The sequence below is a fragment of the Ursus maritimus genome, unplaced genomic scaffold (assembly GCF_017311325.1).
Source record: "Ursus maritimus isolate PB19 unplaced genomic scaffold, ASM1731132v1 scaffold_21, whole genome shotgun sequence".
Lineage (NCBI taxonomy): Eukaryota > Metazoa > Chordata > Mammalia > Carnivora > Ursidae > Ursus > Ursus maritimus.
Window position 1 is genome coordinate 351,117 of NW_024424564.1, and position 17,267 is coordinate 368,383.

General features: G+C 47.5%; 2 protein-coding genes across 6 annotated transcripts in view; one reads left to right on the forward strand and one right to left on the reverse strand.

Moving 5' to 3' along the window:
- DGKA (diacylglycerol kinase alpha) overlaps window positions 1-9,073 on the forward strand; it is a 21,517-nt gene extending 12,444 nt beyond the window's left edge. For all 5 annotated transcript variants that reach the window (XM_040637116.1, XM_008712079.2, XM_040637118.1 and 2 more), the window contains 7 exons: window positions 6,698-6,858; window positions 7,109-7,173; window positions 7,415-7,505; window positions 7,787-7,985; window positions 8,091-8,211; window positions 8,406-8,466; window positions 8,741-9,073. In XM_040637116.1, the coding sequence (XP_040493050.1) occupies window positions 6,698-6,858; window positions 7,109-7,173; window positions 7,415-7,505; window positions 7,787-7,985; window positions 8,091-8,211; window positions 8,406-8,466; window positions 8,741-8,824 (782 nt within the window). In that variant the 3' untranslated portion in view covers window positions 8,825-9,073. The remainder of the gene's footprint in view (window positions 1-6,697; window positions 6,859-7,108; window positions 7,174-7,414; window positions 7,506-7,786; window positions 7,986-8,090; window positions 8,212-8,405; window positions 8,467-8,740) is intronic.
- Window positions 9,074-9,167: 94 nt separating this feature from the next.
- Window positions 9,168-17,228, reverse strand: PMEL (premelanosome protein). The gene is made up of 12 exons (XM_040637120.1): window positions 17,118-17,228; window positions 16,457-16,582; window positions 14,318-14,428; window positions 14,023-14,169; window positions 13,196-13,330; window positions 12,676-12,837; window positions 11,707-12,411; window positions 10,849-10,965; window positions 10,532-10,616; window positions 10,216-10,421; window positions 10,025-10,112; window positions 9,168-9,420 (listed from the first exon to the last, which is right to left on the reverse strand). The coding sequence occupies exons 2-12, from the start codon at window positions 16,530-16,532 to the stop codon at window positions 9,276-9,278; spliced, it is 1,977 nt and encodes a 658-aa protein (XP_040493054.1). The 5' UTR covers window positions 16,533-16,582; window positions 17,118-17,228; the 3' UTR covers window positions 9,168-9,275.
- Window positions 17,229-17,267: the final 39 nt, after the last annotated feature.

Genomic DNA, 17,267 nt, shown 5'->3' on the forward strand with positions numbered 1-17,267 from the left:
TATATATATATATGCCTGTTTATATATACTATATACAAATTGTGTTTTCTATATATATGTAATAAAAATTGTTGTGTATATAATATATTACTTCAAAATGTAGAAATATCTGTGAGTACATATTATAATCTAAATATGGTATTTAGGGGCACAGGGGTGGCTCAGTCGGTTAAGCATCTGCCTTAGGCTGAGGTCATGATCTCAGGGTCCTGAGATCAAGCCCTGAGTCAGGCTCCCTGCTCAGCGGGGAGTCTGCTTCTTCCTCTCCTTCTCCCTCTGTCCCTTCCCACTGCTCATGCTCTCTCTCTCTCACTCATTCTCTCTCTCAAATAAATAAAATCTTCTTTAAAAAAATAAATCATATATAAACATAGGACCAATTTTTTTTTACCAGTTTTTTTTTTTTTTTAGATTTATTTATCTGAGAGAGGGCAAGCAGGGGGAGGGACAGAAGGAGAGGGAGAGAGAGGTAGAGATGCAGACTCCCTGCTAAGCACGGAGCCCGCCTCAGGGCTCTGATCCCATTATCCTGAGATCATGACCTGAGCCGAAATCAAGATTCAGATGCTTAAAGGACTGTGCCACCCAGGTGCCCCTGGCCAGTTTTTAAATCTTCCACATCTAACTTTGTGTTTACTTAAAATATTAGGCACTTTGAAATTATGTATTTCACTGTGCGTTCTGCAAATGAGACTCTCAAAGCAGTTTCTGCCAATTCAACCTAAATCATGAAATAATGATAAATAATGGTATAAATGCAACACTAAATTTGTGTTGCTATTGAAAAAAAATCATAAGATTTGAAGAGGAGGAGATGAAAGGAGAACCACAATGGGAGCTCTGTGGAGGATAGATTGGAAGAAGGAGACAGGATAAGAAATTACCTGTAGGGGCACCTGGGTGGCTCAGTCGTTAAGCATCTGCCTTCAGCTCAGGGCGTGATCCTGGCGTTGTGGGATCGAGCCCCACATTGGGCTCCTCCGTGGGAAGCCTGCTTCTTCCTCTCCCACTCCCCCTGCTTGTGTTCCCTCTCTCGCTGGCTGTCTTTCTCTCTCTCTCTCTCTCTGTCAAATAAATAAATAAAATCTTTTAAAAAAAAAAAGAAATTACCTGTATTACAACAGTCTGGTCAAAAGACACTGAACACCAAAGCAAGGGCAACGGCAGGGCAGTTTATGTGGTAGAAACCACAATACTTGGTAACTAGTGGCTGGTGGAGGAGGAGGTGAAGACAAGTCTAGCACATTTTCTGGTTTGTGGACTGAGCATATGGGACGCCTTCTAAGGTAGAGCATACAGGAGGGGTTTAAGGAAGACGGACAGAGCATACGGTTTAAGGAAGATGGATTCCGTTTTGGACATGTTAAGTTGAGGTGTCAGTGGAGCACCCAGATGGAAGTGTGTGGTGACTAGTTACAAATAGGTATTATTAGGAAGATGCATGTTTGAGAGTCATCTGCTCCTAGGAGGTAATTGACATCCTGAGAGCAGGTGGGTTACCCAGGGAAAGAGGTAAAAAGAGAAGATGGACAAGGTTGCAATATTCTAGTAAAACACCCTATTTAACAGTTGAGCAGAGGAAAATGCATTATTAAAGAAGTCTGTGTTCGTGTACTATTCACTATAAGAAATCACCATAAATAGTGGCTTAAAACGACACAAATTTATCGTCTTATAGTTCTGGAGGTCAGAAGTCCAAAATAGGTCCCACTGCGCTAGAATCAAGGTGTTAGCAGGGCTGTGTTTTTTCTAGAGGCTCCAGGAGAGAATTCTCTGCCTTGCGTTTTCCAGTTTCTAGAAGCTGCCTGCATTCCTGGGCTCATGGCTCCGCTTTCAACCCTCAGTGTTATCACTCCAACCTCTGTTTTCATTGTCACATCGCCTTCCGTGACTCTTATTTCTTACCTTCGTCTTTCACTTATAAGTAAGGACCCCTGTGATTATATTGGGCCTGCCCAGATAATCCAGGATAATCTCCCGCATTAAAAATCCTTAATTTAGGGGCAGCTGGCTGGCTCAGTCAGTAGAGATTGATCTCCAGGTCATGAGTTCAAGCCCCATTTGGGTGTCTAGCTTACTATTTAAGAAAAAAAAATCCTTAATTAAATCCCATTAGCGAAGTCTCCTTTGCCATGTAAGGCAACATATTCACAGACTCTGGAGATAAGAATGTGGACATCTGGGGTGCCTGGGTGGCACAGCGGTTAAGTGTCTGCCTTCGGCTCAGGGCGTGATCCCGGCGTTCTGGGATTGAGCCCCACATCAGGCTCCTCCGCTATGAGCCTGCTTCTTCCTCTCCCACTCCCCCTGCTTGTGTTCCCTCTCTCGCTGACTGTCTCTATCTCTGTCGAATAAATAAATAAAATCTTTAAAAAAAAAAGAAAAGAATGTGGACATCTTTGGGGCACCCAGCTGGCTCAGTCGGTAGAGCGTGCAACTCTTGATCTCGGAGTTGTAGGGTTTTGTTTTGTTTTGTTTTTTTAAGATGTTATTTATTTATTTGACAGAGAAAAGCGAGAGAAGGAAAACAAGCAGGGGGAGTGAGAGAGAGAAGCAGGCTTCCCACCGAGCAGGGAGCCTGATGCAGGGCTGGATCCCAAGACCCTGGGATCATGACCTGAGCTGAAGGCAGACACTTAACAACTGAGCCACCCAGTCGCCCCTAAGGGTTGTAGTTTTGAGCCCCACATTGAGTGTAGCAATTACTTAAAAATAAAATCTTAAAAAAAAAAAAAAGACACAGGGGCGCTGGGTGATTCTGTTGATTAAGCATCTGACTCTTGGTTTCGGCTCAGGTCATAATCTCCAGGTGGGACGATCTCAGGCTGGGCTCCCCTTTCAGGCTGGGGAGTCTGCTTCCCCTCTCCCTCTGCCCCTTCCCCCTACTTGAGGGCAAAGGTGCATGCATGCTCCCTCTCTCTGAAATAAATAAATCTTTAAAAAAAAAAAAAAGACTGCAGACATCTTTAGGGGCCATTATTCTGCCTACCACAGATACTAAGAAGGAACGGTCAGAGAGGGTCTGTAACTTAGAGAATGGTATTTTAGAGGCCAAATCAGGAGTTTCAAGAGTTAAGGTGAGAACTAAAGATATACTCTTGGTTTTGGCAGGAATTATTGGCAATCTTTGCCAGAAGAGTTTCAGCAGGGTGGCATGGTGAAAGGCAAATTATAGTGGGGGTGAACCATCAGTGGAATGTGAGGAAGTGGAGACTTACTTTTTTTAATCTTTTTTTTTTCGTGATTACAAAAATAATGTTTACATGTTTGTGGTAAAAAATAATTCAAACATTTCAGATATACATGCCAAAAAAGTTCCCTGTAATCTATTACCTAAAGTTTTGGAATCTATTCCTCCATGTTTTTCTTTCTAGACACATAATAATTTGTACTTAAACAATGAGGTCATCCTATTGATGTTTTTCTTCTTTTTTTAAAACAAAACAGTTCATCTTGGTTATCATTATTTTCAATGCAGTCAGATTTACCTCACTCTTTATTACTGAATAGCATTCCACTGTGTGGATACGTCATAGTTTATTTAACCTGTCCCCTACTGATAGACATTTAGGTACTGGCCAGTGTTTTATTACCAACCATGCTACAGTGAACACCTTGCATGTCTATCTCTGCACACAGATGTGAGAATTTCTCTAGGAGGCATTTCTAGAATTGCTCGCTCAGAGTATGAACATTTTACATTTGGCTAGTTATTTTCTTCTTAAAAGTTATACAAATAAAAAGGGACGCCTGGGTGGCTCAGTCAGTTAAGCATCTGCCATTGGGTCAGGTCATGATCCCAGGGTCCTGGGATCAAGCCCCGCATCAGCCTCCCTGCTCAACGAGAAGTCTGCTTCTCTCTCTCCCTCTGCTGCTCCCCCTGCTTGTGCTCTCTCTCTATCTCTCTCTCTGTCAAATAAATAAAATCTTTTTAAAAATAAATAAAAGTTATACAAATAAAAAATAAATAAAAGTTAAGCAAATAATATATCAGTACATTTTCACTGTAAAAGACTTCACAAACTAAAATGTATAAGTGTTCACGTAGAGGTCTCTTCCCCCTACTCCCCACCAAATTCCATGTCCTTCCCCAGAGATAACCACTGTGTCCTATTTGCATCTGTTTCCCTCTCTTTATACGTACACACACACACACACACAACTTTTATTTATTTATTTTTATTTATTTACTTGAGAGAGAGAGTGAGCGAGAGAGGGAGGAAGAGAGCGAATGCACATGAGCCAGGGGAAGGGAAGAGAAACAGACTCCCTGCTGAGCAGGGAGTCCGATGCAGGACTCAATCCCAGGACTCCGGGATCACAACCCAAGCCAAAGGCAGACGCTTAACCACCCTCTGAGCCACCCAGGCGCCCCCCACACAACTTTTAAACAAACATAAATGGAAACATACTACAGAGATTGTTCTGGGACTTCTTTTTTCATTGAATAATATGTTTCGGAGATCTTTCCATGTTAGTACGTATAGATTACCTTTTATATTCAATAGCTGTACATTATTTCTTGGCCTGGATTTGCCATAATTTATATAACCTTCCCTGGCTGAAGGGCATTTAGATTGTTCAGTTTTTTGCTGCTTTAGAGAGTACCTCAGCAAACATCCTTGTACACACATCTCTGTTCACGCAAACATCCATTTCTGAAGGAGAAATTCCTGAAAGTGGAATTGCTGCATCAAAGTATTGTTTCAAAAAAATTTGATAAGTTGTGATAAAAATTGCCAAATTGCCTTCCAAAAATGAAATACCAATTTATGCTCCAACTAACAGCACATGAGAGTGCTGGTTTACTCATAATCTCAATAACACTTAGTTTTCCCAATCTCTTTATACTTTGTCAATACAATAGGCAACAAAAAGTTAAGTAATTGTTTTAATTTCTAATTTTTTTAATTGTAAGTGATAATGAGCATCTTTTTTTTTAAGATTTTATTTATTTGAGAGAGAGAGCACGAGCAGGGAAAGGGGAAGGGTCAGAGGGAGAGGGAGAAGCAGACTCCCCACTGAGCAGGGAGCCTGATGCAGGGCTTGATCCCAGGACCCTGAGATCATGACCTGAGCCTAAACCAAGAGTCAGGCTGAGACACCCAGGCATCCCCAGTACTGAGTGTCTTTAATCTGCATATTGGTCATTTGTATTTCTTCTTCTGTGATTGGCTTATTTGTATTATTTGCCCATTTTCTATTGACTTTTTAGATTTAGTGATTTATAAGCATTTTTTGAATGTTGGGGAAGTTAATCTGTTATATGTGCTGCAGATATTTTTTCCCAGTTTGTAAATTTCTTAGGTGTGTTTATTTATTTAACCATACAGAAGTATTAAATTTTAAAGATTTATTTATTTATTTATTTTTGAGAAAGAGAGAAGGGGGAGGGGCAGAAGGTCGAGGGAGAGAGAGAATCCCAATCAGACTCCCCACTGAGCATGGAGCCTGATATGGGGCTTGACCCCACAACCCTGAGATCATGACCCTAGCCAAAGCCAAGAGTCAGACACTCAACCAACTAAGATACCCAGGTGCCCCCGGAAGTTTTAAATTTTAATATAATTGTATTTGTCAGTCTTTTCCTTTTTTGGCTCCCAGTTTTGTATTATGCTCTAGAACAGCCTTTTCCACTCAAAGACTTTAAAAACATGCACTCCTGTCTTCTGCTAGCTCTAATTCTGCTTCTTCTTTTCCTTTTTTTTTTTTTTTTTTTTTTGCATTTAAATTCTCTGACCCATCTTGAATTTATTTTGGTATAAAGAGTGCCTTCTCCATCCAGCACCCTTTATTGGATAATCTTTTCCCCATGTCTTTAAATGCTATCATATACTAAATTCCCATAGATACTTGAGGCTATTGGTAGGTACTCTGTTCCTTACTACTGAACTTTTTATTCTATTTGCTGTGCCAGCGTCACAGGGTTTTGATACCACTGCTTCATACTGTGTTCTCTCTGGTAGATTAGGGAAAGAAAGTGTGTGTGAGAGAGAGGGAGAATCCTTATTCATCACTCATCTTTTTCAGCATTTTGTATTTTCCTGGCTGTTTCCTCTAATCTTTCAGATGAATTTTGGTGTTATTGTTAGATGCATACACATTGGAAACTTCCACTCTCTCTGACAGTTTGGAGAAAAGGGTCAGCAGGGGCTAACCTTAAGACTGCTCCATGGGAGGGGAGCCTGGCTGGTTCAGTCAGTAGAGCATACGACTCTTGGTCTCAGGGTCATGAGTTTGAGCCCCACATTGGACATAGAGCTTACATTTTAAAAGAGAGAGAGAGAGATTCGTCTGTGGGAGCTAGGACCAAGCTTCCTTCCTTCCTTCCTTCGTTCCTTCCTTCCTTTCTTTTTTTAAAGATTGATTGATTGATTGATTGATTGATTTATCAGATAGAGAAAGAGCACAAGCAGGGGGAGAGGCAGGCAGAGGAAGAAGCAGGCTCCCCACTGAGCAGGGAGCCTGATGTGGGACTTGATCCCAGGACCCTGGGATCATGACCTGAACCAAAGGCAGACACTTAACCAGCTGAGCCACCCAGGCATCCCACACCCTGCCCTTCCACTGGTTAGGGCTTGGAGGGTCTGCAGAAGCAAGGCAGAGGATCTTTGGGAATTCATGGGGCTGGGAGCTGAGAAGAGGGCCCTCTGGGACCCATGGCTCAGTTCTAACCTGTCTTCTCCCCCATCCCTAGGATATGAGGGACAGAATTTGGGGAAGATCCTCAAGGATTTAGAGATGAGTAAGGTGGTACATATGGATCGATGGTCCGTGGAGGTGATACCTCAACAAACTGAAGAAAAGAGTGACCCAGTCCCCTTTCAAATCATCAATAACTACTTCTCCATCGGTGTGGTCAGTGAAGTGGGATATGGGGGCTAGGGAGGAAGTCTGGGTTCAGCAGCAAGAAGCTAGAGCTGGTTAGAAAGAGGAGGTAGAGGTTAAGGGAGCTGTGACGCAGGGAAAAGGGGGGTGGGGTACAGTGGCGTGAGTTGCAAGAAAAGAACATGGGACATACTGCTGCCGAATGGGGGAGTTAAAGAGAGAGTATTCTGTGCTGGGAGAGGAGGCAGGCCTCTGATCCTACATGCCCTGAACTCCCCAGGATGCCTCTATTGCTCACCGATTCCACATCATGCGAGAGAAATATCCTGAGAAATTCAACAGCAGGTGAGGGAAAGGGGGGTGGGGGTGGACATACACAGTGGCAGGGACCAGGTTGTGGCCCAGTTTGACTCAGAGCACGTGGACGGGCAGTGGCATCTCTGAGAAGCCCCTCAACCAAAGCCGTCCTCTTCCCTAAAGGATCGGAGTCAGGAGGTTGATGTCCTTCCCTGTCACTTAGCCCTTCTCTGCCAGCACTGTGTAACTTGTCCCCTCCCTCTTGGGCCTTACGTTGGGGCTGACGCAGAATGAAGAACAAGCTGTGGTACTTCGAATTCGCCACTTCTGAATCCATCTTCTCAACGTGCAAAAAGCTGGAGGAGTCTTTGACAGTCGAGGTGGGTGTGATGAGACCCAGCCCTACATGCCTTTCACTTTCTTCTGTCGTGGTCTCTCCCTCCACAGGTGCCCTCAGGAACTTCCCCTATCCTTGAACCTATACTTTGACCTCCCAGCTCTCCAATCCCAATTTCCCAGGTTCTCAACACACTGGTCCCTATTTTCTGCCATCCTTTGCAAACCCCCAACTCCTGGCCTTCCCAGTTTGTCCTCTGGTGGAGGGAGGGGTCGCATCCATGGTTATGCCAGGAGGTGAGGCTTTGTGCTCTCCTCTTCTCAGATCTGTGGGAAACCACTGGATCTGAGCAACCTGTCCCTAGAAGGCATCGCAGTGCTGAACATCCCTAGCATGCATGGTGGTTCCAACCTCTGGGGTGATACCAAGAGACCTCATGGAGATACCCATGGGATCAACCAGGCCTTAGGCGCTGCGGCTAAAGTCATCACTGACCCGGATATCCTGAAAACCTGTGTACCAGGTAAGCAGCCTTGGGAGCTGGGTGGGCAGGACCAAGGGCAAGGCGTGGCTCCCTTTGGAGGCACCCCACTCCTGCAAAACCTCTCTCCTTACTTCCCACCCCCAGACCTAAGTGACAAGCGGCTGGAAGTAGTCGGGCTGGAGGGTGCAATTGAGATGGGCCAGATTTATACCAAGCTCAAGAATGCTGGACATCGGCTGGCCAAGTGCTCTGAAATCACCTTCCAGTAAGGAAAACTCTGGCCGGGGGCTCTGAGGGAAGTAGTAGGGCCAGGAGAGCAGACGGGTCATGGGATGGTGGGGGGGAGCTGTACTAGGAGATCTTCCTCGGTAACAAAGGGTCTCAAAACCAAGCTAAGAAACAGAGTTTTGGTATTCAGTTGGTAAAGAATTTCCACCTATCTGCCTTGGCCGCCCACAGCACCACAAAAACCCTCCCCATGCAAATCGATGGAGAACCTTGGATGCAGACGCCCTGTACAGTGAGTATTGCTTATACCTGCCCAAAACTGAACCCTCAGGCTTCATGGATCCTAAACCTCCATTCCACAGCTTCCTTACTCCATCCCAATGTCTCAGGTTCCCCTGTGCACCATTCCTCCCAAATCGTGATTTCTTAGCCCCTGGCCTTCCTGCCGTGGCCTCTCTAGGACCCTGGCGACTCCCCCTCACCCCACAGATTTTCCCTCAAATCTCTACTGCTCCAGTCCCAAGGGAACCAGGTCCTGCCTCTGAACATGCCCCCTTCCCTTCCAGATCAAGATCACCCACAAGAACCAGATGCCCATGCTTGTGGGCCCACCCCCTCGCTCCTCCAATTTCTTTGGCTTCTTATGCTGAGGGGGACACCTCAGCCTCCAAGCCAGCCTTGAACCCACCTCTTCATCCCTGGACTCTACTCTTAGGCTCTGTACATTGCTGCCACACCCTCCTGCCAGCTCAGGGGAGTGTTCCTTCACCCTCACAGTATTTATTATCCTGCACCGCCTCCACGATTCCCCATGCACACGTGCGTGTGCACGCGCGCACACACACACACACACACATATTGAAAGTGCCTCATCTGAATAAAATGGCGTTTTCCCCCCACTGGGGTATCTGTTAAGTAAATGGTACACCTCCTTCCCATGTGCCTCCCTCCATAAATGACGTAGATGCTCCTGGAAGCAAGAAAAAACCAGCACCAGTTCTGAGGGTTTATTTCAGGTAATGGTAGTCTCCAAGGGAAGACTGGAGAAAAGACAGGCATTGCTGTCCACCCTCAGCAAATCACAGCATCCCATGAGCGTACTCAGACCTGCTGCTGCCCACCAAGGAGGGGCCTGTTCTCACCGATGGGGCAAGAGCGGAAGACCCGGGGCAGACGCAGCCAGTGGGTGCTACCACGTGGCAGCTGGGGAAGGGGGAGAGTTGAGCCCTGCTTCAGAACTCTTCGCCTGAAATTGGGAGAAGGGAGAAACTGATTAGCAATGGACAAGGGAAACCTATTTGTGCTTCTCCAAAAAAGAGGCCCCAGGTTTACTTGACCTTGATCCTAACTCCCTCCCCTTCTCACCAACAAGATTCATCTTGTCTTGTTTTTGTGGTAACCTCTGTCCATTCCCCTCTCACCCTCCAAGCTTCCCTGCTTTGAGGACCTTGGCACTCCAGGCCTGGGGATCTGCCCTTCTCAAAGGTAGAGGACTCAGGTCACCCAGTTTCCTCCACTCTTGATATTACTAATAACAACAGTCATCAGTATCATCATTTATTGTACTTCTGCTTCAGAACTGGGTGCTTTACCCACATTATCTCTAATCCTGACAACAGCCCCCTAGGGTAGATACTAGTTTTCCTAATTATCAGAGCCTCAGAGACATTAAGCTACTTTCCCAAGGTCCCTCCAGCAAGACTGCAGCCCAGGCCTGTGTAACTTCCCAGTCTGGACTCTTTCCTGGATACCGTGCCTCTTCAAAAGAAGTGGTGGTTCCTTCTCTTGAGGAAGAATGAGTAATGGTAATAAGGGATAAGGGGGTGTGAATTAGATGGTGGGGCCCTCACCTGTATATCAGAGATACAAGCACCATAGCCATCAACACCAGCAAGATGCCCACGAACAGGGGAGCCTGTCCAACACCTGCTTCTTGACCTGTGAGCAGAATCCCAGGCGCAGCTTGACTTAGGGTCTGCTCCCTGCCAGATAGCCTCTACCTATTTCCCCTCTTCATCCTAACTCTTGTCCAAGTACCTACCAGGCATTACAAGCTGGGTGCTGACCATTGCCAGACTGTTGGCATCAGCCAAAGACACATTGAGGCAGTAGGTCCCTGAGCCACCCTTCAGGGCTTGGTGCAAAACCAGCTGGCAGGCTGGGCTAGGCGGCACAGGCTGACATAGCCGCTGGGCAGGGGGCTGGCACCCTGGTGATGAGATGTCCATGCAGGCTTCCTTGGGCAGCCTGCAAGAGGTGTCAGCTTAGGTGAGGGCAACTGGGAAGGAACGCTAGACACCAGAGAGCAATGCAGCAGTCAACCCAAGAGTTCTCAGGACAACCAGTGGGATGCTCACCCGCCTTGGCAAGACACCGTCAGCTCAAAGGCATCCCCTTCACTGGATGGCACAGCCTGCAGGATCTCAGCACTCTCGATACCTCCTACAGAGGTGCAAGAGTTTAGGTCTGGGATGCCTCACCACACCCCTCCAAAGGCCCACAGACAGGAAAACTTTAGGGCTGCTTCCCCAATCCCATCCCTGCCTTCCAAATAAAACCCGGATATTTGGATATTCTTGTCCCGGTGAGTAACTCCTTCCAAAGTATGCTTCCACCGGCCAGCCCTAAGCAGGACACACCTCCCTCCGCCAGCCCCGGAGCAGCCAAGACTCACGGACAATGTCCAGCGTGAGAGAAAAGGAGCCATATCGATACAGAACACAGTCCAGGGGGGTTTGTCGCTTTGCCAGGATTAAGGCAGCTGCGCCATCCAGCAGGGGGCCCTGGGAACCTGGCGGGAGAGGATTGAAGAGGCTGTCGAGACAGGTGACTTACCTGGAAGCAGAGGCCACACAGGCATTTTTCCAGGTGGAGCCAGAGCTGGTGGATCCAGGCTTGGAATCAGACAAGACCCGGAAAACCTCATTTTGTAGATAAGAAAACTAGAGCCCAGAAGGCAGAACGAGTACTCCAGAGTCACACAGTCAGGAGTAGAGTTGGAGTTTTAAGAAATCCCAAGTGTTTATCACCCCCTCACACCGTGCTGGGTCCGGGGCCAGACAAGACACAAGTTCACTCATCCCTATGCCACCATGTCATGCCTACCTTTTCACTGTTCCTACCACAATTTCAGGTTGACCTGCTTTGGCATAGGAATCCAGGGGTAGGAAATGTCTCAGAGAATCTGAGACAGAATATTACGCATTTATCCTTGTACGGACAACGAGATGCAAATATTGTGTAAATGACCCTGGTCTGTTCCCTGGCCTTCTCCTTAGGGAGTAGCTCTCCTCAGGGATGGAGAGGCAACAAGCTCTCGCTGCCTAGGGAAAGACCCTGGTTTCCTGAACTCCAGATCTATTGCATGTTATTAAGAGGGACTGGAGGGCCTAAAACTAGTGTAGGAGCTCTGACGGGACTCCATCGCTAAGCAAAGGGTTGGGTACTCTGGGGCCTGGGTAAGTCTTTTAGCTCTTTAGAACAGCGCCAAGTGCCCCACCTCAATGAAGCTCAGTCACACTGGCCGTCTCACCTGTAATACCTTCTGTGGGCACAAATGGGTTGGCGTCTGGACCCTCAGGCTCAGGCGTGCGTACCTCTCCCGCTGTGGGCTCCGCCGACTCTTTAGTTGTTACCTGTGCAACTGTGGTTCCGGAGGGCTCTGCAGTTGGCCCTTCAGGTGTTGTACCTGTGGTCTCTGCAAGTGCGGTACCTGTGACCGCTGAGGTTGGCACCTGCTCAGCTGTAGTACCTACGCCCTCCGTGGTCGGCACCTGTACAAGCGTCGTACCTGTGACCTCCGTGGTTGGCATCGGCACAGCTGGAGTTCCAGAGGGTTCTGCGGTTGGCACCTGACCAGGTGTAGTACTTACGACCTCTGCAGTAGGCGTTTGCCCGGCGGTGGTGCCGGGGGCCTCTGCCGTTGGCCCGTGCCCATCTGTGGTGACTGGAACTGGGGAGGAGCCACAGGAAGGGAGAGGAATGGCAGCCTGCAGCACCACCTGGGCAGTGATTGGGCCAGACTCCAGGTAAGTGTGGGTGACCACAAGTGCCCGAGAGATCAGGGTTCCAGTATGGTCTCCAAAGTCCCAGGTGTAGGAGAGGTCAGCCCCAGACAAGTAGCCACTGGGGTCATGGAGCCGGAGGGCAAAGGTCAGAGGATGATTTCTCAGGAAGTGCTTGTTCCCTCCATCCAAGGCCTGCAGCTGGGACACACTCACGGAGAAGGGCACCTGGTCTGGGATTGGAGCCAGAAAAGATGAGAACCAGACCTGGGCCAGCCTTTCACAGCCACACCCTCCGACTCAAGCTGACTGGCCCTTCACTGGCTCCAAGCCCCACATTCTTCTGCCCACGTCTTCCTGGCTCTGCCCCTTTAAGGTTACACGCCATGTCCCCTTTCCCTATTTCTTTTTCCCTTTTCCCCTCTCCCCTTTCCAGTCAGGCCAAGCCTCCCCATCTTCTGCCCTACAACTAGCCTTGCTCCTTCCTAAATCCTTACCAGTAATGGTGAAGGCTGAGCAGGAGTGAGCAAGGGGCACGTAGCTCTGGGACTCCCGGCGGTGGTAGACAGTCACTTCCATGGTATGTGTGCCCAGCATTGCCTTGCCTGTCACAATGCTCAGCCCCGACACTGGGCCCCCCAGAACTTGCCAGTATTGGCCTGAGGGTTTTGAAAAGAAAAGCAGGGGTGGGGGAGGTACTGATCAAAGGGAACTGAGGGGGAAAATGAGAGATGGCGCACCAGAGAAGGAAGGTCAAGTAATGTATTGAGTGTGGTTATTTCAGAGAATGCTTGGAAGGTTGTCCTATGGGGGTCAGGAAAGGAATCCTGATAAGGGGCTCCATGGGATAGTACAATAATTGAGGAAGGGCCCCCAGAAACAACTAGAGTAGAGAGATTTGGAGGGGGCTAGGTACTATGGAGGAAAAAGCCATGAAAATGAAAATTAGGGAAACTCACAGAGCGAAATGAAAGGGGATCAGGTAGGAAAAGGTGAATCCACGTATGGATGACTCACCCCAGGTCTTCCAGACATAAACAAAGCTTCTTGTCTGAGACCAAGGGCCAGAGGGGCAGGCGCTCCCATCAGGGAAGATGCAGACATCATCAGGTACCTGGGGATACACTGGCTGTCCTCCCCACACCTGGCTCCCTGAAAGGTAGATACAGAGTCACCCTCAAAACCTGGCATTCCTTTCTATACACCAAAACCTGTACCATGGTTCCAGAGAGGGGCTGTGGGGACACTCCTGAGCCACATAGAACCTTCCCTTTGTTATAACCCATTTGGGGTGGTAGCGGAAAGGATGGAAACTGCAATTAAAGATTCATATGCACTTAATGATAGACAGAGGAAAGAGATTGGAAGGTCACATATACCATAGAGTGGTTTGCTCTAGCTAGTGGGATAAAAATAAGAGCATCAGCTAACACTTAAGAGCCTCACCTTAGCCTAGGGCAGGCATTATGCTAAATTATTTATATATTATCACATTTTAATCCTTACAACAACCGTTCAAGGTAGGTATCCTTGTATCACCATTGTACAGGTAAGGGAATGGAAGCACAGAACAGTTAAGTAACTTGCCCAAGGTACCATATTTAATAAATTTAAATCCATGTCTGTCTAAACTCTAGGGCCACTGGGCCTTCTGTCCCCGATTTTGCATACTGTATTTTTTTTCTTTCTCTGTTTTTAATTTTTTTCTACAATGACTATTACAGAATATGTATATAATTTATTGGAAAAAAAAGTAGAGGAGAAGGGGGCACTCCTTGAGCTCACTTGGGACACCAGGGAATCTGAGCCCTTGGAATAAGGGCCTGGAGTAGAGAGGTACTCACCATTGATGATGGTGTTGTTGGCCCAGACAACCTGCCCATCTGGCAGCACCTTTTGGCTTTCGGGGAAGTGCAGGGCAATAGAGAAGGAGGCATTTGCCCCAACCAGTGTAGGCCCATCATTACTGACCTTCAAGGACACCTGGCCACCTGGGAAGGACTAGTTGCATTAGCTGGGACTCCTTGGTTTTTTCCTCCCCTTATACCTTTCCCCTTCCTATCTTCCCAAGCTACATTCAACCCAGATCTTGCTCCTCTCCGCACCCCATGCCCTCCCTGGAAATTGCCAAGTTCCCACCTCTCCAGCAGTCAGGCGCCTGGATATCTGTCCACTCTGGATACAGCTGCCTGTTCCAGGCTTTAGTTGTGAGCTGCCTTGGGACACCAAGCCAGTCCTGGTCTCTGGATCCTAAAAAAAAGGTACCATGAAGGCCCTAGGATCAGCCCTCAGTCCCTTGTCGGGATAACCCTATTCTATGTCACCCCACTCACTTTCACATTCAAAGTACATTTTAACTGAACATAATAAAACGTGGGGGGGGAGTACATTTTAATTTACTGAATAACCACCATGTTCCAGGCACTGTGCTAGGTCCAAAGGACTTAAGAAATGAATAAGACATGGCCCTGAAGGGATTCAAGACACATCCATAAATTACAATAATTCAAGGCACTGTTTCATATGAGCCATAACAGACCTGCACAAAGTGCAACAAAATGACAGACAGCAAGAGATACGCTCCACTCTGGCACGCTGGGAAAGACCATTGGAGAGAGGAGTTGGCCTGTGGGATAGAGCACTCTGGGCAGAAGGACCAACATGAGCAGAGGCATGAGGCGTGGGAGCATGAGGCGTGATAGGGACTACCAGTGCGGCTGGCGTGCACCGCAAGAGATGAGGCCAAGAAGACAAGTGAAGGCCCTGAGCGCCAGGCAAAAGTTGCCCTTTATTCTGTAGGCAAGGCCACGGCAGGAGACTGTGTTTGTGTCACTGAGATATAATTCACGTACCGTAAGATTCACCCTTCAGAAGCTTTTTGCGTGTGGCCAGATCCGTGTTTTAGAAGGACCACTACGGCAAGCAGTGTACAGGACGGATGAGAGGCAGGCAGAGGTGGGGAGTGGGGACCAAGCAGACAAAATTATTATAACTGACCAAGAGAGAGGTCTGAGAAAAAGGGGTGTGATGGATCTGCATATATGCCTTACCCAGGTACAGCAACTATCAACATTTTGCCACATTTGCTTTATCTATCCTTTTGTTGTTGTTGTTTGTTTATTTGCTGGCTAAAGTATTTAGAAGGAAATCCCAGACATCTTGTTATTTTAACCCTACAATTTCAGTACGTATCCATAAAAAATATGAACATCGTCTTGAATAAGCACAATGTCATTTCACACTGGACAAAATTATCAAACCCAATTCATATAAAATTTCATGAACATCTAAAAATGTCTTCTTATGATTTAAAAAATCAGTATCCAAAAAGTAAGCACAATCTTTTAAGAGGATCAGGTGGACAAGTATGAACAGAATGTTTCCAGAATACATTAAGGAAATAGTAAAAGAAAAGACTTGAAACTGCAGCACAACAAGGGGAAGTCAGATCAAGGAGACTTCCTAGAAGTCTGCAAGACCAGGGATCTAGAGAGAGAGGGGAGATTGGGATATGATATCTATATCTTAGCACAGGAGTAACTATCTTCGCTCCATTTCTAATGTGTACCGGAAACCTAGCTGAGTCTGCTGGGGATGGGGGTGGGGGTCCAGAATCATCTCACTGAGCATCCCACCACCAGAGCAAGAGAATCATAAGATACCCCATTCTTTCTTCACTCCCAACCCTCCCTCCCTCAGAGCAGCACGGGACATTCCAGACCCTCTCACCACCCCCACCCCCACTCCTTGCTCCTGTCACGAGGCCCCAATCCCCCAGAGCCCTTTCATGTGATGCTCAGCTGAGACCCCTCTGCCTGTCTCTTCCAGCCCCAGAACAAAAGCCTGAGCTGTGCTCACCCATCCCCATCTAAAGAGGGGAGGTGGTACCTCCTTACCTTTTCTATCCAATACCACATTCTCCTACTTAAATACCACTCCTCACTTAAAATACCCTATCTCAAGTGCCTGAGTCATTCCCTAAGTCTTCCACTTATTTCCCTTTTGAAGGCCCTGCTCCAGCTCATTACCCAGGGAGCCTCAGAATTAAGGTCACAAAGACCCACTATCCTTTTGCCCTTCCAAGCAGATGGGATTATTTTCAAGCTCAGTCCCAAATCTCCACCTAGGGAGGGAGCTCAGATACCCATGTCCTCACTAAATCAAATGGGTAGGAGAAGCCTGAAACATTGCTGGTATCTCCCATGAGGAGGGGAAAAACCAGAGCAGGTGTGCAACCCCAAATTCACACTTGTTCATGTCCACACACCCCACACTCACCTTTTGTGGCCCCCACAGCCAGAAGAACACCCATCACAGCCACATGGAGAAGGGATTTTCTCAGCACCAGATTCATCTTGTTCTTTCTTCCAGCAACCAAAGGCGCTGGGGGACTGGGGCAAGCCCCTATATAGGAGAGGGGTGCTCATTTGCATAGCCCTTCCCCCTCTCCCTCCAGGACAGGCTTGGGAGGGGCAGGAGGACTGGAGAAAGGCAGAACTGACAAGGGATCCTGGTCCCTGGACATCCCGCTACTCAATGACAGTTTCTGGTTTCACTGGGTCACTCCCTTCTTGACTGGGAAATGATGGATTGAAGGTCAGCTAACATGTACCAGACACATACAATTCATCATAGGCTAGTGAATCAATCTGTTTTTTAAGTCAAATAGGGAAACCTCTCAAAGAGACAGAGACCCTACATCCCAAAACAGAGACATAGTATAGAATAGGCAGAGAGGCGGGATGAATATCTTCGAGGCCCAGGAAACCCATACAATGAGTTTCACGAGCTTCCTAGCTTCCCAGTTTCCTGCTTTTCTAACGAGGCTTCCTAGGCCACGTAGAATTTAATCTTAGAGCGAGACACATTTTCCCTAGGGTTGGTGAAACGGCGAATCAGGTAATCCCTACAGATTCAGGACACAGGTAAGAAACTCAACTTCAAATCAGGTCCTTGGAAAAAGACATTTAGCTTCCCCACCAAGACAGAAACTTGGGTTAAGGATCCCCAGAACTAAACTTGCGCGAGGTGGGGTCATTCGCGGCAGCTACGGCGCTGGGCTCGCCCCCCCGCTCTGACGTTGACCAAT

Excerpts from the sequence above, each read along its gene's own strand:
- PMEL (XM_040637120.1), bottom strand. The coding sequence starts at position 16,532 with ATGAATCTGGTGCTGAGAAAATCCCTTCTCCATGTGGCTGTGATGGGT. Across the intron at positions 14,170-14,317 it reads GGCGCCTGACTGCTGGAGAG|GTGGCCAGGTGTCCTTGAAG; the intron begins GTGGGAACTTGG and ends AGTCCTTCCCAG. Across the intron at positions 13,331-14,022 it reads CAACAACACCATCATCAATG|GGAGCCAGGTGTGGGGAGGA; the intron begins GTGAGTACCTCT and ends TCTACCTTTCAG.